At 37.0% G+C, this 21,999-nt stretch overlaps 1 protein-coding gene across 1 annotated transcript; it reads right to left on the reverse strand.

The window, feature by feature from the left end:
- Window positions 1-1,567: 1,567 nt before the first annotated feature.
- On the reverse strand, window positions 1,568-21,220 carry ZPLD1 (zona pellucida like domain containing 1; the record flags this gene model as incomplete). The annotated part of the gene is made up of 10 exons (XM_084293467.1): window positions 21,112-21,220; window positions 15,939-16,159; window positions 13,068-13,249; window positions 12,337-12,409; window positions 9,577-9,674; window positions 8,827-8,907; window positions 7,815-7,986; window positions 6,331-6,439; window positions 3,582-3,611; window positions 1,568-1,743 (listed from the first exon to the last, which is right to left on the reverse strand). Exons 1-10 carry the CDS (start codon window positions 21,215-21,217, stop codon window positions 1,568-1,570), a joined length of 1,248 nt encoding a protein of 415 aa, XP_084149593.1. The 5' UTR covers window positions 21,218-21,220.
- Window positions 21,221-21,999: the final 779 nt, after the last annotated feature.

Consider the following 21,999-nt stretch of genomic DNA (forward strand, 5'->3'; position numbering starts at 1 on the left):
CAAAAATGTTTCTGAGGTATTAAGACGGGAGGAAAACAGGTACAGTGTTGGTTGTTAGGGATACCAAACTAGAGCACAGTTGACTTTGCAAACAACAGGCCTTTATACAGCATTTGCAGGATCACAAAACTGAGAACAAGTCTCTATATATTTAGTCTTGAGAGCCAAGGAGCCCTGATCATTAGCCAGTTGTGTCACATTAATGAAAACACAGACATTGTTAACACAGGACGATGATCATAAATATTAATGAGGTGTTTCTAGGTCAATATGTACAGTACATGAAAAAATGAAATTCCAAATTAACTGCTGAATCTGTGACCAAAATCCCAACTGCCTATCCAGTCCAGCTTAATGTCAAATCTATTTTGGCCTCTCTAGTACTAGGATTTTGTCTATTCTACACAGCTGCACCTGTTTGAAGACACCTGGTAACTCACACTCACTTCAGTCAACAGTAAAGTACTGCTTCTGACCTGTTATTTTTCTAGTTGCTTTCTTCCCTTTATCCATACAATGAAGAAGCCTAATCCATGGGGAAAATCTGCTGAAGAAATAACCATTGATCTACTACTCTTCATGTAGACAGGAAAGTCAGAACTACAAAACTCATGGGACAAAACTGTACCTTACAAATTGGGGTGTTAGAGTTCTACTGCCAAATTAGGCTCGAAATATAATTTCAGATCCAGAAAGTTCTGGCACTGGTTGTTTGTATTTGCAGGGGCTAAACAAATACTTTCTCCCCTTGGAGCATTTCCCAGTGTTAAAATTTGACTGAAGACTGTGGTTGTGGAGGTTCTGAGCAAAATTAGCTTTCTTCTGAATATTAGGTTTAAAATTTGCTCATGTTCTCAGTGATTTTGTTGGAAAAAAAAGTTTCTCAACCTCAAAAACTGCCACATTGTTCCTGACCAACTGCAATTTACCCTACACTCAAAAGATAGCAGCCAAATTCTGTCCTGTTTTACTTCATGATATCAGCACAAATGAACTGAAGACATATATTAAGAAAATACTTTCAAATTAATAATAAACAAAATTCACTTGTTGTTCTAAGTCTCTCTGTGGTTCTTTTTAGCCACGGCAGATAATAAGTTCCTCCTGAGCTACAATTGTTTTTTCAAATCTGTGACAAAACATGACAAAATAGAAGTGATCCTCATCTTCGTAGGTGTATATGAATTAAGGAATGTTTCTGAATGTGTCAGGTTTTGTGTAAGAATGGCATACTTGGAAAGATTCTCACCTTAAGCATCTTCAGCTTGAAGAACTTACCAGGAAGCTGGAGACACAAGCTCTATTGTCAGCACACCCATGGGCATAATGTCACATAGTCTGATCACAAACACAATTGAGATTCTTATAATTTCCTAGGACTGTTACCAATACCACTGCTTCCTACCTACACAACATCTAACAAGTCTGCAGATAAAGAATAGCTGGAATAGCAGCTGGATACAGCTGGAATGATGCCTTTTTTTTTTTTTTTTTTTTCTTTTTTAGTGGCAATGTATTTCATGAACAAGAAAGGTAACCCCAAAGAAAAAGTGCAAGTAAATCACTTTTAGTTGAAAACTGGGTTTCGGATGCCACTCAACATTGAACTGTTGGGCCAATTTCTGTGCAGAAGTGTTAGGGACCATACAAAAAAGAAAATGCTTGTGATTCCTAGAATGACCACGCCAGAAATCAGTGCACTGGTGACTGCATTCAGCTGGAAAGGAGCTCCATTCAGATGAGCTGCAAGAATAAAAATGCACAGGGAAGGTCTGGTTAGAATTTCTCAGCAGTGTCAAACGTCCATCTTTCCATTACAACACTATATATCAACAATAATTACAATGGAGGGACTAAAGCTACTTCAGATCAAGTACCTGTCTGCTTCGATAAAATATAAGTATACTTTGAAAATAGTCATTAGTTCTTTCAATACACATTGTGCTGGGGAATAAAGACAGTAAGAATACTTCATGCATAAACCCCTCACATTGGGTGACCAAACTTGACCTGTCCTATGTAAAGCAAGACAGTTACTGCCCAAAAACTATCAAGGTGAGGCATAAGGATTTATGGCCTAGGCAAATTAACAAAATGATTTCTTCCCTGATATCCTTAGCTACATCTCAATATGATGGATATAAAAATCCTTAACAGGCATATCTAGAATCAGATCTCAGATACTCTAAGCTTGTCTGCACACCTTTACAGGAGGCCCCTTAACATTTTTATCCAGTCTCAGAGAGAAGATACAACACATGTATTTACTATTTAGTGTAGCTCAAAAAGGCTGTTCATGGACCTAAGCCTGAACACTACAATGCACATATCCAGCCTGTACCATCTTTTACAGCAGAGGACAAAACATTTGAGTGGTAGGTACTACCCAAAGCACCAATCAGTGTTTGCCTGAGCTGTTTTCTTGCACTACCCGTGCTGGACAGTCCAGTGTAATTACAGGGCAGCTTCTAGGTGAGAAGCCACACTGCTCTTCCCAGAAGCAGCCTGCACATCACCAATCCCCCCCTCCTTAAAGCTGGAAAAATTCAGCTCTCTGTTGTTCAGGTGGCCATCTCCTTCTCAACCCTGTGATGCTTTCCGACCCTACCCATCATTCTCCCTACTACAGTAGTAGTCCTACCTCACTACCTCTGTGCTCCCCTCTGGGAGAACAGGTACAGGAAGGCTGGTGCTGTGGAATGGTAAGAAGGCTGCTGTTTTCTTTGGATGGGAAGGAAAGGTAGCAGCCATTACAATACCAAGCTGTGTGCAGCAAATGGAAAAATTGCCTTTATTATTTTAATGACACCCATAGGTAGGAACAGACCTGTAAGTAATTTTAGGGAAAACTTGTTTCCATGCCAGAAAGGAAAGGTAGCTGCTTCTAAAGGGTCTAAGTTGAGAAAAGAAGAGAACAAATAGCTACTAAAGTTCAGAGGAGACAGTAGGTTGATTGTGCCACTGGGTCCTGTTATGGGCAAGTAAGAAGTAGGATGGCCCAATGGACCACCTGGGTGCCCAAGCTTGAACAACCTTTCCTAGTCATTAGCTACTCCTCATTACCAGCAGAATAACATACAAGCTGAAACAAGTCTTCCAAGTGCCCAAAAGAGAATCACTGTAAAACTTAAAGACCAGATCTCTCCTGCAGCATATTTCAGAACAAGAGCTGAAGTGGGACTCCTCTGACTTTGAGCTGTGAACTGAACTGGACTGGACTACACCATAACAACAATTTTGCTGCACAACTCCCAGATGGCATGAGCAGATTTTACTACTTAAGTTTAATTTTGCTTCTGGCAGTTGCAATGTTTCTTCACCCTTGTATGTCATAGAAGCAGATTTTCATTTCAAAGCCAACTCAGGAATTAGAAGTTACTGTGTTGGTGGGGCTGGGTATACAAATTAAACTGAGCATTCTCGATTTACCAATTGCTTGTTTTCTTTATGGTGCATCAGTATTTACTTATTTAAATGACAAAAAGAAAAAAAGAAAAATTCTAGCTCAGTGAATAGAGCTGAATCAAAATGGTTCACTCAAACCATCTCTTCATGCTTTCTCAGAATTCTGATCAACTTACCAAGCTGTGAATTGTTGGTTGGTGTTTCATCTGTGTAAAATTAAAATAGAAAGCATTACATTTTTACAAACACCTAGTGATCACACACCCCTCCTCCCCACCATGCACACACAAGTCCTAGCTTCATTTTCAAAGCACATCAACCATATTTGCAACACTGACTAGCTTCTTCTAGTATCTCTGGTAAAATGAGGATGACAACATGACTTTCATGAAGTTCTTTCATTTTTAAGGTGAGTGCACCAGTATGAAGTTACCTAGTATTCTGTGGAATATATATATAATACATATATATATATATATAATATTATAATATATATAAACCATCTTAGTGCAGGAACACTTCATTTAAAAAGATTTACAGTTCTATTCTTTTCCTTTTAATACAAAGACAACCATGATATTATACACAAGTCCCTTCAACAATAACCATTTTACAAGAGTATCTGTATATGAAAAAAGGTTTAATGTGACTTTTTTTAACCTGACTTTTTCCAAGGAAAACACAGTGACCTTAAATGTTTACCAAAAAATGCCCTTACCCAATGCACACATAGTTACATAGTGACATCATATTCAAGGAAACATTTATATTTTGTCCTCAATTTTATCTTTAAGTTACTTACATTGTCCATCTCAAAACTACATTTCTTGTCATTGTTTGTGCTTTTCTGGGGCAACCTGTAAGCACAGCTCTTGTATACATTTATACTGAGCAGCTGTCTTCTATGTTTAAGTGAGACAACTTTCAAAATCTGTGAAATTTCACCTACACAAGTAGATACCTGATTTGTCTCTAAACACGGAGACCAAAATATTTTCTTCTGTGTATTCCTCCTACAATGATTTTTTAGATTAACAAACAAGCATGAAGCTTCTCTGAAAAGGATACGATGTCAGAAATATGAGTTCAGAGATACACAGGAAAAGGGACATTATTCATTTGCAGTAGTGCTATTCAGTTCATAGTAGGGAAACTACGTAAAAAGTGCTGTTACCAGAATAACTGTGTGATGGGAAGACCTGGCTAACTACTTGAGGTGCCTACACAGACACTGACACACACAGGACCAGCCCCAGGACAGATGCAGCACAAACCCAAATGAGATGAGGAAAGTGAGGGGTTGCACATCTACGCAACTCCAGCCACATGATATAATACAGACAGACATACTACAGTCAGCAAGGTGCAGCAGGTTTTATGAGTGCTGTACAAACACATCTGTACTAAAGCTGGACCAGTGTCTGTCTTGAAAATACTATAAGCACCTTTGCATAGCTTCATGTCAGAGTAAGCCAGTACTGCCACCTGTGGCACTCTTTGTCCACAAAGTCACTTCTCTTCAACTGAGTTGTTTTCTCATCACCTTCCTCCTTTTCTTTGACTACAGTATTCATAAATATCACATCATTAATACACTTACTGCTACAATGGTGAGGGACAGTGAAAGGAAGTATTAATTGCCTCTTTCTGCTCCAGAAGAAAAACTGAAGCTCAAGTCAGATTGACTTGACCAACAGCACTCAGGAAATTGGTGGCAGAGTTCAGAACTGAATCACTGTTTTTTGAAGTACTTTTATTATTTTTATATATATATATATATATATATATATATTCACAGCATTTGAATCAAAGTATATTACTTAACAAGGGCTGCTCACATAGCAAGTTCTATATAGTTCCCATTCCTTGCTCAAGGCAGCATTTCTCTAGCATAGATGTTTAAGCAAAACTGTCATTTGTTTTCAGTAAGCATTCACGGATGCAAATTTGAAGTTAGTTCTTTTCACTTTTTGTTGACTAATCAGATGACAGCAAGGGTGTTCAATTGAGACCATGTATAATGCAGAAAAAAAAAAAGTGACTTTGATTGCAAAAATAATGCTTATAACTGAGAGTATTTGTTTTAAGATGTCCCTTGGTAGATGGTTCTCAGTCCTGGAGGATCGATTGGTCTTTGTACATGTGAGCAGAACCACTTTGCATGTAAAAAAATATTTTATTCTCAAATGTTTCAATTATTTTTCCTAGACAAGATTCAGTCCTGTTCTGAGGTTCCTAAATCTAAGACTGCTGAAATATGCAAAACAGAATTTCTTAAATATTTTTCATTTATTAAGTTATCAACAGCAGTCAAATAATTTTCAGAGACTACAGATTGTGGTTTTTTGTGTGTTTTGGGTTGTTTTTTATTTGCTTTACTTTTGGCAATTAAAACAGAAATCCATGAAGTTTAACTCTGGATCTAAAAGAGTAGATTTTAGTCTCTTACAACTTGTGATATATTTGTCCTATTACCTTCTTATAGCTGAAGGCTAAGTATAGCATGTATTAACATAACACAAATAGAAACACATGTGAAACTGGAAGAAATGGTGAATAGAAAGTGACAGTGAATATCTATTAGCTGTCCAAATTAAATTGTGATTGTGAACACAGTACCATAAATTCCATTATCTTCAGTGAAATCTGAAAAAAGTCAACCAACTGAGTTTAGGCTTTTAAAATGGGTGTACATGTGTAATAGTATCTCACAGAGATTTTCATGGGGTCAAGAGGAATCATGTGAGCTGAGCAGAAATATTAGTTCAAAATTTCTAACAAAGACTTCAATAGTTGAGGAAAAAATACCCAAATTCATGGAGAAACCACCCTTTCTCTAAGTCATTGGAAAAAGTTAAGTGTAAAAACATTTCCCCAGGTGTTTGAGATTCTTGCAGTACACAGAAAAAGTTTGCTTGTTCCTACCACTCCTTGTAATGATGGGTCCAGCAGTGATTACAGCATTGCCAGAGGTGCTCTGAGGACTCCAAGTTGTTCTCCTACCAGTGTCTCTTCTTTCTCTGTTACTGCAAATCTGAACAGTTAATCAAAACAATCACTGTTTCAGAGTGGAATAGAATTATTGCCCTTCTGTGCTTCCTTTTTTAATGGAAGCTCTTTTACAAGCAATACTACAACTTCAATTTTATTTCTTAGTATGCATTAAATTACTCTGCAATAAAAACTGCTGCAACATTCCCTAAAAGTATATCTTGTAAATGCTTAGCTTCCCGTTGCATTTTGCCTCACTTCATTTACAGAACTACATTGCTGTTGTGTACAAGATCCATCTCCTATTATATTAAATTTTCAGTAGTTAATTTCCCAAAGCTTTGTTTACAGTCACTTTTCCCAACAAATGTGTTTTGCTTGAATAGGGATAGACAACATGCTACAGTCCCTATTCCAGTGAGCTTCTTAAGTTAAATTTCATACTTTTCCATGGAGTTCTAAACAGCGATGACACACGAAAACAATCCTCAGCGCTACCATCTGGAATCCACCTTTAATTAACATCTCTAACTTATCTACCTTAATCTTGTGTACACAAGAATAAGAGCATTTCTTCAATTTCAACTTCATGTGAAAGAACTTGAAAACCCTCAGAACATGCACATCCATAAAAACAATAAATTATTTAAACACAATTAAGTATAACATAAAGCACGAAAAGAAAGAAGTATACAGAATTGTAAAGTGCTATCAGTTCAAAGTGGAAAGCCTTTCAGCAGGAAAGCTACACTGCATTTTGAAGACTTCAAAGAATATTGCATTTATATGCATATTCAAGTGTTTCAGTTTCCCAGACATACTTCTTTTTCTTTATGTTCCCAAAATGAAATAACGTTTGAATTTACACATCTTCATTAACTTCAGCAAAACAGCAGTTTCCAAACTATAAGGGAAGGTGATAATAAACAAAAGAGGAAGTAATAATTCCCCCACCCCCGTCAGAAACACTTTCAAATTTTCTTTGTCAGGGTAAGTGTGCTTACTATAGCTTTAAGTTTTCAATTTATACTATTCTAAGATATTTATATTCCATCCACTATGATTACAAGTACTTTGTTTCTTAGACACTACATTAAGATTATCAGCTCTGAAGCTGTCTAAGAGTCATTACTTCTAATAATGAGTTAAGGACCAAAAGGCAAAAAGATCACTTCTTGTGTGTTCAAAAACCTGTGCTTTGCAGGTCTGGTATTATGCTACCTTTAGGTGACAACATGCATTACCTTATTCATCAGTTGGTTTATGTTCTTTCAGACACACAAAGAACATCCTTTCTCCTGACTCTACAAGTCGTCTTCATTATGTCATCCAAATATCCATTACATTTGGATGCAGAATGATTCCGGTTTGACTTATATCCAGATAATTAGCAGCAACTTCTATCCACTGACACTTACTGGCACAAGAAAGGGACAGTCATCTGCTCTGCACAGCTTTGTCACGCAGTGAAGGAAGACTGTAGACATCTTCTGGTTTTTGTGCTTCACAAAGCGGAATACCTCAAAAGAAAACCTTCCCATTTGGCTCTTGCCATTTTCAATTATAGTTGTCTGTGGGTCTTTGTCGCAACTAGATTTTGTTGAAATATAAAAATAAAATAAAAATAGGGTGAGCAGATGTATGACTAGCTTTTTAAAGCCCTCAGTTAAGAATAAGATAACTTAGGCAGCAGTTCAGTGCTTTAGGTCCTTGAAAAGACCACAATGCCATGATGTCCAACATGTGCAGCCACAATCTCCCTGCCAGGCTGCACAGTCCTGCACTCATTGCTACAAAAACACTATGATTTGCAACATCACAGCTATATCCAAAATACCATTTAACTCCAGTGGCCCCCAAAACTTCAGGGCTGAAACAAAAAGTAATCATGTGTGCTAACCAGCACAGACAGGTAACTCAAAATGAAGACAGCCTCTCTCCAAGCAACCATCATGGATGAGACTTAGTATGAGATACTGCCAAGATACTGATATGTTTTACAGAGTTCCAATTCAAGTATGTATTATTACTAGGACTAGCAGGAGCATCTAGAAATCTTTAATCATTTGCTTAACTCCTTGCCTGAACTACAGGCCATGATGTTTTATATCATTGTCATTGACCACAAGGGTATCTTTATTAAAATAATGGCCAGTTTAACCATTCAGTTTTAGTGTTTCTGATCTCTAGTATGGCCATTTTGGATGTATGCTTCTCCACCATAATTCTCATGACTTTGAGCTTGATTCTATATTTACGCTCAAACACAAGACAAGACCTGACATGTTATACATGTAAATACAGCCCCCAGGCCAAATGCTAACATTACTTAGAGTTTTCAGGCAGTTTTAGAACACTACTAACAGGGAAATTTATACCCATGTTTTTTAAAAGAAGTAACCACAAATACTGGATTTGCATGGGATGTACCTGAGAAAAAGATCATATCGAAGATCGTCACCAGGATTACCAGATGGCGTGGTGTAACAGTAGTCCATCAAGACATTCCACCTGTACAGGAGGCAAAGTGATAGATGAAGAAGTGAACTGGCAACATAAGAGTAGGGGTGGAGAGTAAGGGGGATAAGATGAAAGGACAGTACAGGCAAATGTATAAATTAATAATGCAGGCTGTTACACTGAAGCTGAGTTACTGTGTTTAAAAGCTAAAGTACTGGGTTCCAACTATACCACTTGTTTCTTCCCAACTTAAAGAACTAAACAGCACACACCATAGCAGCAGAACTTTATAACTCAAATCATTTGGTTTCATGTGAGACAAAAAACATGCCAATCCATATGTTGCATACCTCTTCTCAGAAGTGATGGCCACATATAACTAGAAACCAAAACCTTCCCACTTTTAAAAGCCCAGGAGTTTCTCATTTGTTCCTCATTTTACCCTTTCTTCAAAACAACAGCATAGGATGTAAAGCATGATTCAGAAAGAACTTTCATTATGATGACAGCAGCAAGATATGCACTCAACATCAAGGACTTGATAACCTCCAGCTGAGGGCAATGAGCTCAAACATTAAACATCCTTCTAACACCCCCCCCAAAAAAAAAAAAAAAAAAAAAAAAAAACACAAAAAAAACACTGATGCTTCTAAATCAGAATAATTTAGAAACCCAAGAGCTGAATACCAACAGGATAAGAAATAACACCCATTATGGTACCTGCCATCAAGGTTGGTTGCTCTCACAGCTGCATATATTTTAGTTTTCAAAGGTAAACCTGTACTTGGGATAAGGAGCTGCTGGCTGTAGGTTGAGTCCTGAAAAACAAACATTGCCTCAACGTACAAGAAATCCCACTGTGACAATTCAGGTGTACCCATCTGCATTCACAAACTGAACTCACATCTAGTTTCTGACTCATATAGGACAACTATTTACTTAGTCCTTCTTCTGGGAGGAGATAGAAAGCAGTTCCAGAGCATTTGCCTACAAGTCTGTCTGTAAAGATCAACAACACTTGACTTGTCTTACCATATGCAACTATTTGGGGGAACCTATTTATCATTTTATGAAGTGGCTAGATCGGTAATCAAAGAAAAGGTATCATTTATGAACATGTTTTCAAGTTAACACTTTAATGTCTCCCAGTGAATACAAGCGAACAGTGACTGCTGTAGTTTTCTTTAAAAAAAAAGAGCTTAACTAGGTTGTCACAGTGCAGTCTTGCCCAGGAAAGGTTCTTACTATTATTTGGTTTAGTGGAGATAGCAATGCCTCCAGGCATTATTCATCTTAAGCTTTAGACATATTCCAATATCCACAATGTAGTTTTCATGGAATTTGTTTTGTTGCAGGTTTTACATAACAAATATTTTCATTTAAATTCTAGTATTCCAAAAGTTCTGTTTCAAGAAATTTGTATGTTAAAAAAAAAAAAAAAAAAAAAAAAGGATTTTCACATATATAACTACATAAATATAGCTGTTTTGTTAGTTTCTTTGTTCACAGAATGAATCATTAACGTCACTTGAGCAATGACCCACAGATGCCATGAAACAAATACAGAGTGACAGATGTTAATTTAGCGTATCAAAACTCACTTACAGGTAATATCTATGTCAAATAAGTTACTAATCCAGAAAGCACAGGGATTCAGCATGTTGAGACCTCCTGTGAGAGGTCAAAGCACTTGATGCATAAGAAAAATTTTGTTAAGTGAAATTTTGACAGTGCCACAATAATACCAGGTTCATTGTGGCAGGCAAGAGCAGGAGCTGACAGTAACGAGAAAGATTAAGTACATAAATCAAGTGATTTTTCCAAGGGATTGATGCCGAAATTCACAGCTTGCCAAATGCGTACTTTTTTCATTACTGGAGGACTTGGGAGCCACGCATGCACACATAGACCAGCTCCCTGACATGCACAGAGCAAGTCTTAGCAGATCCATTCAAATGAGATCATTTCTTAAAACAGCATAAATATCCTGCATTGTAAGATCCTTTAGGATGTTAAACTGGTATGTTTGCCTTCTTTAAATTCAATTATACATGTACATTTCTCTGTTACCTAACTCTGTCAAACTTTGCATGCTAATAAAAAATTTTCCACACTAAGTTCCTCGTTCCATCAGTTTTAGAGGATGAAAGCCTAACTTTCCAGGTGATAACTGAGAAACAAATGCACTCTCACTACAAGCATTAATAACATTTTTAGCTGAGTGATTGTGAAATTAAGCCCTGAAAGGCAGCAACAAAGAAGTGGTGGTCAACTCCTGTGTTTAGAGAAGTTTAGGAACTTTTCCCATCCCCATCCTTTTGGTCACAGGATTATTTAAAAAATGAGAGAAGTATAATCTTCATTTTAACAGATTACAGGTTGTTATTCAGAGCTCTGTTCTGTCAAACAAACATGATTTTTTAAAGAATGCCTTTGGAAAATGTCCTGTTACAATATTTATAGCTCATTATGTTCAAAGTTTAAAGCATTGACTTTTAAATCAGTTGCATGAATTATAACTCAGCGTCATGATGGCATGAATAATAATGCAAAAAATCAGAATCATAATTTACAAAAATGTTGCTTGATAGATTGAAAAATGATATTTAAATCAGGTATTTAAAATGTATGAATAAAATTTTTAATCAACACGAAAAAATCATTTCAGGGACTAACGTTGTTGTTAAGTAGAGGTCCACACATTTTTCACATTTTACTGTCACCTTCCATATTTATATAGCAAAAGCTTATACAATAATGCATATCCAAGTTAAATTATCTAAAAGGTATGATAGAAGTGTTAGTTGAAAGCTGTTAAAATTATTAACCCTTAAAATCTTGAAAGTTCATACACCAAGATAACAAGTACTGTGGGCTTTAGGTTTGGAACAAATCCACATGCCTTACAACAATTAGGTGATCAAAACGCTTACAAGGTTTGAACATAAAAACGCCCCAGCAAAAAATGCTACAGTTTATTTCTAAGGGAATAGATCTATATATATTTATTTTTATCACAGAATTCTACAGACCATCTGCATCAGTACAATGCATCTATTCACATATATACATAGATGCATATGGATATTAGAAATATGCACATAAACATAATAAATGCAAACAAGTATGCACTCTGGAGTATGATTATTATTGCTACAACTGATTATTTGCATTGCAGTAGAATCTAAAAAGCCAGAGCTGCAAGCTGAGGGACTGTATAAATACAGAATAATGACTCTGTTTGTCCTCAAAGACCAGTTATATAAATACAAGACAAGAGGTACATGCAAACAAAAAGGACAAGGGAATGTAGATGAAAACTGCCCAGAAGGTGGTCTTGGTCCAATTCTTGGGAGAAATAGGGGAGTAATAACACCAAATGAAGCAAAGTCTACATTTTGCTGTGCTAATCCAGCTTGCACTCACAGAACAGAAATAGATTTAGTCTACTTAGGTCGTGTTACTGTGTTTTATACTCACATTGTAAAGCAACAAGTTCAAAGTACTGATAAATGTACCATTGTTCTCTCTTACAGAAATAGCAGCTGATGACCTACAACAGAACCAGAAATCATTGTGAAGATCAAAGAATACAGTTTGTCTTTCCACACTTCTGTGTTCTTTTTTTTTTTTTTATCATTAAAAATCTCAGTGAGCTATATCACAAGGAGTTAATTTACACATTTGTGTTATAAACTTCAGAAATAGAAATTTATAGTGGAAACACTGTCAGAACCTTAACTATATGGAAAATAATAGATACTGTTGAACACATGAATCAGAAAAATAATTAGCAGAGAGGCCAAGTGACAAAAAGGAACCCGCTTTTTGTGATATATAGGGTCTACTCATGGAAATATTTCCTCTATATTCACATGCTTACAAACTATTTCATGAAGAATTTTCATGTTTGTTGCTACCATTTTGTCATCAGAAAAACACAATTTTAAGGCAACTTCTGCATCAACTAAGACAAAAGCAGGTCTTCATTAACGTATATTATCTTACAGAGTTACATTACTGAAGTTTTTCTGCTTTGCGCCACCTCTTCTTTCCCTTCACTGTTTTACAAAGTCAAGTATTGCTATTGTTGACTGTACTGCTATAGCATGCATATATTCAGGTGTGCACATCTGTATATGTATGCATATGCACACATGTGGGCTTATGCAGACATGGGAATGAAACATAGGAATGAAAAGCACACTTACGAAGCAAGCTGGGTATTGTTAACCAGGTATTCCAGTGGATAGCTACAGCTAAATTTATACAGAAGCCCAGGTAAATAGCTGATAATCGTTGGTGGGTCTGGTGTATCTATATAGCCCGAAACATTACCTATCTGTATCACTGAGGTATTCCCATAAGCATTGATACCTCGAGCTGAAGACACCTATTGAGGGAGATAGAAAAGAAATATTACCAGAAAGTTGAGCGTGGAACAAGAGATATGCCAAAGAATACTGATGCCTTAGACCATCATTTACCCAGAAATACCTTCAGGAAGATCTTTCAAAAATGAATTTGGTTTATTAACACCATGTTGCCTGTGTTCTGTTTCTCACCTCCCCGAGATCAAGCATATACAATTCACAGGGGATACGGCTGATCCTAAAACATGGGCTCAAGCAACATTTCAATATAAAACTAATGAATCCAGGTGCATATTCCCAATGAATTCACATGACTTATTGGGAAAAGCTGAAGGAACTTTTCTATTATGGTTAAATAGCATAAAATAAGCTTCTGTATGCAACTATGAAGTTGATACACAAACAATTTTATTTACAGAAACAATACCTAGTCACTCAATCTTTATTTTTGACAAAGCCAATTTACTTTATAAGCAGATACAAACCAAGCAGCTGAACTTTGCATCTGTGTTTTTGCCTACATTATACATCCCTAAATGATAAACTAAGGAAAAAAAAAAAGAAACACACTGCCAGAAATGCAAGTTAGATATTTAATGTAAAATCAGATAATACCTCATTTGAGGATGCCAATACAACTCTAATTCAGTCCCTGGACATGTGTTCTGGTGCATTGCTCAGGCTCACAAACTGCTGAGCCAGTAAAAACAAATAGCTCTCCAGAAAGCCGACCCTTTCCTCCTGGTAGCAACCTGCCCCACTCTATCTAATCTGGATGAAGGGATGGTTTGTGAGAACAGTAAATAAATATGTCCCAAATTACTTTCTCATTAGACACAAACACAATAAAGCCAGATAAACATGGCACTGGACTTCAGCTGTAGCATTGTATTAACTTCTGCACTATATCAACAAAACAAACACTTTCCACAGTTTTATAGCATGCAATTTCTTTAAAAGCCATTTCATCACTTAGAGGAGTCACCCTGAGGTGCACATGAGCTGCAACATTTTGTAGTAGCACAGGATATGCAGCAGGTATATTGATTGTTTAGCTACAGGAAAGTCTGGTGGAAGATATACAACCATGCACTTTGCCAATGGCATGTGGCTAGCCATTCCCTAAATTGCAGGAAAATGCTTAATATCAGATTACTAGGATCTGTCCCTTGCCTAAGAAGCACAGTGTAGAGCACAGGAGCAACTAGCGACTGCTGTTTTGCTTTCTTCCCACCCCATCCCTTCAAAACAAAAAGTTTTGTTTCACACATTGTAGACCTGTGTTTTATCTGAGTTCTGCCTAAAATGATACCTTCCCTTTGTACTACACCATCATAAGAACTTCCTGCTCCTTCACTGTCTTTTTGGCACAGCATACAAAAAATTGGACGAGGTGAGGGGAAATTCTTGTCAGATTTTTAGTAGCTAATACTTGATCTCCGTATCCCGTGCAGCCTTGTGGGAGCCTCAATCTGTATTTAATTGGACTGATCACACAGCAAGCTCTTACAGTTGTAATCAAACAGCAAGCTCCCGAAGGTTATGACCAACTCCACAGGAAGAGCAAAAGGTTCCTTCCTGCCAAGCTCTCCTACCTCAAGTCATGGTAGCTTTTCAGAGAGGCTGGGAAAAGAATCTTGAGCTCACTGAACTGCTTTTTGTTCAAATAGCAAACAGTTCAAAATAAAACACAGCCTGAGGCAAACAGGTCAGAGAGCATATTGAACAATTCAGCACGATTTGAAAAAATTATTAGTACCTGAAAGCAGCAGGGTTGTTATGAAAACTGACAGGTAACTAAGTATGAGTATGAATTCTGGATATCATATGAGCCTCAAAAAGAATACATTTTTGCATATTTTTATAAGTCATTCATAAATAGTTTGATACAGTGATCAAAGATTGAAGCTGAATGCGTAAGTCTGAATTTCAGTCCCACGTTTTGCTTTTTTCCTCATATTACCTTTGTGCTTAGCTCATTTTTTGTTCTGTAGGTGTTTGGTTTTTTGTTTGGTTTTGGTTTTCGGGTGGTTTTGTTGGTTTTTTTGTTTTATTTTGTTTTGTTTTGGGGGGGGTCAAACATTCATTCAAATTTTGCTTGAAAACCTTGGTTTGTTGCCAGGCAGTTCTAAATATAGCTGTGATTTTACACAGAAAGTACTACTTGCAAAGATGCCTACTGTTAGCTTCCTCTCTTGGGGTTGGGTCCTCTGGCTGGAATATTCCCCCTGTGACTTTCAGCCTGAAATCCCTGCCTTATCACAGAGTATATAGTATCACTCAGCAAGTCCTCTCCCACGAGAGTACAGAAGTACCCATTCTATAACTCTCACCTGATCAACCAACTCTTAAAAATATTTTTCTTTCATTTCACAAGTAGGTATTTGAAAAGTTTCAGCAAAACAAGATGCACTCAAAGGTTTTAAGAATGGCTTGCAAAAATCCCCTTTGCCACTGAAAAAACTACTGCAATAAAAAAGTGTCTGATGTAATCACAGGGCAAGCCTCTCCCACCACATTTTCTAATTAGAAATCAAAATAAATTATTGACTTTGTTTTTCTTGTGAAGAAAATATAACGTACACATTATATTGCTAACTAGGAAAGACAACTTAAGCATTATCTGTAAAATATACAATGCTGTCAGGGCTTTCACTTGATCCTATGCATAAACATCCATGCTACCATTTCACTTAGATCTCATCTTACCACTAAAGTGTTTCCACAGGATTCCAAAGTACTCAGATTGATGATGAAAATGACCACTGCTGGAAAGGTGTTGTTGTTGATGAACCCCCTGCAGTGAGCATCCCCATGTTTCCCATTCAGAGCTAGATCTGTTTCAGAATAACCAGAGAAAAGAACTGTGCAAAAATTTATCTTCATAGTAATGGTCTGCACTCCACAGAAAACACTGATATCTCGTTCAGCTGCATAAAAATAAGACAGGAAAAGAAATAAGAAGATGCACTTCAACAAATATAAGTATTGCAGCAATTAGTCTTGTGTTGTACCTTCTGATCAAATCGATTTTTAGTCCCCAGTCACAGCAAAATATTAGAATATAAGGGGTTAAAGTTGCATTATTCTGAAAAAATAATATATTTGAATCTACTCACTAAAGAAAAACAAGAAATAATACAGTAAACATACTCTACCATGCAACAAAAATAGTACTCCAAAATTCCCCAACAAGTCATTCAGTACTACATCCATAAACCAAAGCACTGCAAAGGACTGGAAAACAGCAAGTAGTTATTTATTTGGAGTTTGATTAAACAGTCCTTTTCTGAAACAGTAATTCCCAGCAATTTTGAGAAAGTTGGGAGGCTGAGTTCTGCCCTCCAGCCTGCTCCAGATGACATCTGGCATGGAAGTCATGTGCACTTGAGGTTGTCTGGAGTCCACTTTGTACCAGACCAGTCTCAGGCTGTGCAGAAGACAATGACTGAAACCACAAGGTGTCCTGCAATCTGTCATTCTGTACATTACAACAATTTAAAAGGACCTAGGAAATAGCAACTGTTACAAGTTGTGATCAGTTTTTGAACAGCAGCAAAAAACCTCCTTGGGATGAATTTGACCCTTTATCTTAAAATTCTGAAGACTTTTATGTATTTGAGTAGAAAAGAATCAGGTTAGGATATAGGAAAAAGTAATAGTTTGAGTCCAGAGCTAGCTATTATATAACTTTGCTATAAGCAAGCTCTTCTCCTTGCATTTAGATGATGGGAAAGGGGGGAATCATTGATTTTTTCACCCTAGTGTTCTGCGAAAAGGTGTACTGCATCATGTTCAACACAGACATTACTCCTTTATAATAACAACTCATTTATTACACCTGCTTAAAGATTAAGTGCTATTAAAAATTGTAAAAACAACTTCAGTCAATACCATACCATTAAGCCTGCTGAAATGAATTGTTTCACTGCACTGACACAACAGAGAGGAAATGAAATCTCTATTACAATGAACTAGCTCTTCCCCCGTGGTACAGGAGCACAAGCAGTTTAATTTCGACAGCTTTAATGGTGGCTTTAAAGCCAAAACAATCAAGTACAGGAAATAACAGGCTAAACTCTGGCCTTAGCTAATGTGGTGATAAATGTTACTTGCTGGGTGTAAATTTGGGCAGAAAGATACCGGAGGCAAGAACATAAGTTGAAGTGACGCAGCATGATATTCTCTTGGTTTGTACGTATACTTATTTCCAATAAAATAATGTACAAAGATCAAGATGCACACTTTGGTATCCACTAGTAGAGGGTTGTTATAACCCACTTAATGGGTATGCTAAGGTAGAGGGAATAGTACAAAAAAGGTAAATAACAAAGAACATGCTTTTACGCTTGCTCAAAGCAATGAACAGATTGTAATAAATCGCAGGATGTAATATAAACTAGCTCACTTAATTTTATAACTCACTTCAAGCCTTTTAAAGAACAGGGTGTTACTTTTCCTGTTAAAGTACCTTTACCACTTTGCAAAATTCTCACTTGACACTAATGAAATGAGAACTCTACAGCACAAAAGCAACCTTAGCACTATACAGGAGAATAAGCTGCTTTCTCAGACTGAAGTATTGCTCATGCTTTACAAGGAAGCATTATTATCACATTTATTCACTCTGCAACTCAAGCATGGTATTTGTTCAGAAGTGAATCTGAAACTAGATGCAAACAGATCTAATGTCTCTTAAGATTATCAACACACAGCAAATTTCTTCTGAATTTAGGAACATTATCCCTATCTATGTACATTTAAACAAAAATTAGCTTCATTCCCACAGTAAAAGCTTCTGGTTTTCTGAGTCAACATCACATGCAAAAGAGAGCATAGCTCATGAGGTACGCAGATACTGCAGTAACAGACACCGTCGAGTCACGGGTGGACTCCTGGCAACACAAGCCAAATGCTGACAGCTCTGCTGCCTGGTGCCCCTCCGTGTACTGCCAAGATTTGCCATAGAGAAGACAGAAATACCTGCAGAGGATAAGAGTTTGCCAGAACTCTGTTGACAAAAGTCATTTCACCAGAAGTATTTTATAGGACACTTATAGATCAAAACCAGCCTCTCTACACAAGCCTCCTCTTGATCAAGTTCCTGCTTCAGTGGTGAATTAAAATGCACAGTGCATGAGAAGTGGCAGTATATTCTGGAGATAAGTTTCGGTATGCACTTACGGCAAGAGCCCCTGCATCAAAGCTGTGTTTCCCATCTGAAGACAGCTGTACTGATGTGGCTGTACACGCCAAAAGCCTTCTAAAAGCTATGCTCTACTGCAATGCAGAACTAAAGCTTTTCATCCAGTCAACTCTCTGAAGGATGGCAGGATTTGACCTTATTACATACTGTAGAATATGCCTACCTTTCACTACAAAAAGTCGAAGTACTTTCCATCTACCAAACACATTTTTTTTCTTCAATCCTTTTAATTATCTCGTACTTACACTGCAAAACCTGCAAGCTGCAGGAAGAGCCCTGTCTGATTATTTATCAATCTACTTATGCAGCATCATCCCTATGCAAAAAGTCACCTAAGCAATAAATGATAAAAGCACAAACAAATGAAAAATGGATGAGCTCTAAGGGTCCTTCAGGAAGGCTTAATTCCTCATCTTCGCTGAAGACAAGCTTCCTAAACTTCTGTTCCTCACAGTCTTAAGTAAAAGAGCAAACAAGTTCAAAACAACAAAAAAAAAAATCAATGGCTTCTGTGGACTTGCACACCACAGGCCTCATCTGCAAAGTCCACTCTCACCCTACATTTGGAACTTCAGCTGACAAAAACATTTCTAATGGGGAACAAATAAGGAACAGAAAAGAAAATTCTATCTATAAGCAGGCCCTGCAGGCAATATCTGAATCTCAGAGATGCTTGTTTGAAACATTCTCCTTTTTGACCCCCTCATTCCCTGCTCCCTGTTACATTCGACCTCAGAAGGCAGTGAGGCCTGCACATACAAAAGCCACAGGCTAAGCCACACACCAGGGAAGTGACCCCAAGTGACCAAGAGCAAGTCCCCTCTCTCAGCAGAGGCTCTCACCCATCCTCTGGGCTTCTTGAACCCATAAAAAAAGAGTTCCAGCACGCTCCACTAAACCCTGTATGTTACTTAGAAGTCCCTCCTGAACACCGAAAATACCTGCCAGATTTGAGGACAACAGGGTTTTTTTGTTTTCTGGGTTTTTACCTGTAACTCAAATGAATGGCTAACATAAGCAGAGTTTTTTCTCCAGCCCTAAGAGTTTTGATTAAATTCCAACCTTTGAATCTGTGCTGTCTGAGATCACAAACAAGAAAGAGCAGAACTCAACTCTCAGCTGCAATGTGCAGAACAGCATGATTAGAATTGACTTTAAAAAAAGTCTGTGTACTTGTAGCCTAAACAGATGTGCCCCTGACTCCCTGAGATTCATCAGGCATGGAATCTGATATAACCATTATTATGAGACAGAACTGCAAGTGGCCCCTAAATCTCCAAATAAGAGCTGGATTTAATTCATGGGTATCACATAGCAAATATAAAACCTTGGCACAGGCTTAGTGCAAAAAGGTGACCAGAGAAGCTTTTGCAGAGCACAGAAAGAATCTAAGCTTCCCTCTAGTGGTTGCAATCCTCTCAAGAAGCCTGAAACAAGGGAAAAAAGTTGCTTGAAAATCTATGTAAGGCAGATCTGAGGCAGGTGGGTCCAATTCACCCACAATTTTGAGGCAAGTCTGCAAAGCTCTAAGAACAGAAATATAGAAGTAGCTCATGAAATATTCAGCTAAACAATGGTTTTATTTTTTTTACCACACAGAAAAAAAAAAAGAAAAAAAAAAAACTATTTGATCCTTTTCACATCTTGTATTTCTTTATTTTTCATATTCACAACAATCAAGGGAAAGATTTAAACCCACTGTTGGTCTTCATGTCAGCAAACCACCTAGCAGTGTGATGTAATAGGAAGCTGAAAACATGTATGCTTTCTACCATCTTAAATTGAATAAAAAGGGATGATCCTTCCTGAAGTAAAATCAGCACTATAATTATTTGAAAACAACACTGAAAGGCATTACAGCATAATACTAAACTGAGAGATCATCATAGCACCATTTGATTCAATCACTATCTCAGAAACACAAGACGTGAATCAGTCAAAATCAGCCTCGTATTGTTATTATTCTGTCCAAGAAACAATGGAGGCAGGAAGGATAAGCCATATAACAGACTAAAAACATTCTTTAGCTGAGTAAACTTATATACATATTGCTAAGATCAAAATGTAATTTTATTTCTGACTGTATTAACAGCTCCAGACGTCTGATGTCCCCAGAAAAACTTAATTCCCATTCTCTTAAGGCATGAATGTAGGTCATCCATAGCTAAGTCTCATTGCTTCACCTGCTCTTAACCAAGAGCTTAATGTTGAAATGAGGCACTGAATTTTACCATCAACTTTATTTTGTTCAAAAATTGGCATATATTCCTGTATTTCAATAAAAGTACATAAGTAACTCATACAGGCAAAACATGAAAGAAAACCCAGTTAGAAATGTCAAACTCTTAACCCTATAAAGAACATTTAAAACACCATGACCTCTGATAAATTTCTTGGACAGGACAGAGCCCTGGAAAAAGCATGTCAAACCCAGCTCATGTGAAAGGAGTTGTATTTGTTAATACTAGGCTGAATTTGACCCATTGTGCAATTAAAAAGAGAGTAAAACATAACATTAGAGCAATTTTATTGTCACTCAGATAGTTAACACTCTCTTAATGTGAAGCCCTACCCCCAGGCTTCAGACAGATTTAAAGCTCTGTATTTAAAAATAAGCACTGCTTTGAACCAAGACAATAAAGAAGCCATTTAGAAAAAAGTCTATTAAACACTTACCAGGAAACCTGCTATGGAGGTTAGCATCACAGTTGTATCCATTGAACTGAGCAGTCACCGAAAGCACTTTAATCGTCAGCAGGAGCAGAAACCATACCTGTTCCATTGCAAAACCTAGCAAAACATTAGGTGGTTATTACACACATCTGCTCATTGCATTCAAGATGCTTACTGCAGACATTTAACCACTAGGGAGGTGATGGCCTCCAGCAAAGGAATCTGGAATAAAGCTCACAAATGTATGGGAAAGAGGCCACAGGCAGCTGGGCCCATTTCTCTACTTCTGAATAATGAATAATTTCTATTAACTTCTACAGATTTTAGTCATAACTTGTGGCAAAAGAGATACTAAAGGATGGTATAAAAAGGAAAACCTTCCCTAAAATATATTGATAGATTAGAAAAGTGCTTACGTATTTAAATGCAGGGTGTTTTTTAAAAAAATTTCAATGTAAAAAAGCCATTGAGAAAGATAAATTAAACAGAACAATAGTTTTATTTCAGCCAAGTCCTTGAAAACTGTATGGATAAATGGCATGTTGAACACTTCTCAGGCTCAAGGTCCTCGAATGAAATCAGTCCATATCTAATTGCCAAAAATCTGTTCTTTGAAGCATGCATACAATTGTATTGAGCTCATGTACAGAGTTGGCATAGAAATTACATCTACTTGAATCATACCTGACAACCAGACTAGAAGGTCAGAATGCATGAATTTTTAATGTCTCGAGTAATTACTCTTCCTGGGAGGAAACCTCCAAGGTGTAATACCTATGATATTTAGCAAAATGAAAAAAACATCTGATTTACACATCTGTCAAAAATATCCCAGAATATCAAATATCAAGGATTTTGTCCACAAACCTAAGTCTTATTGCTTGGTTGTTT

This window comes from Netta rufina (assembly GCF_964035555.1).
Source record: "Netta rufina genome assembly, chromosome: 1".
NCBI lineage: Eukaryota > Metazoa > Chordata > Aves > Anseriformes > Anatidae > Netta > Netta rufina.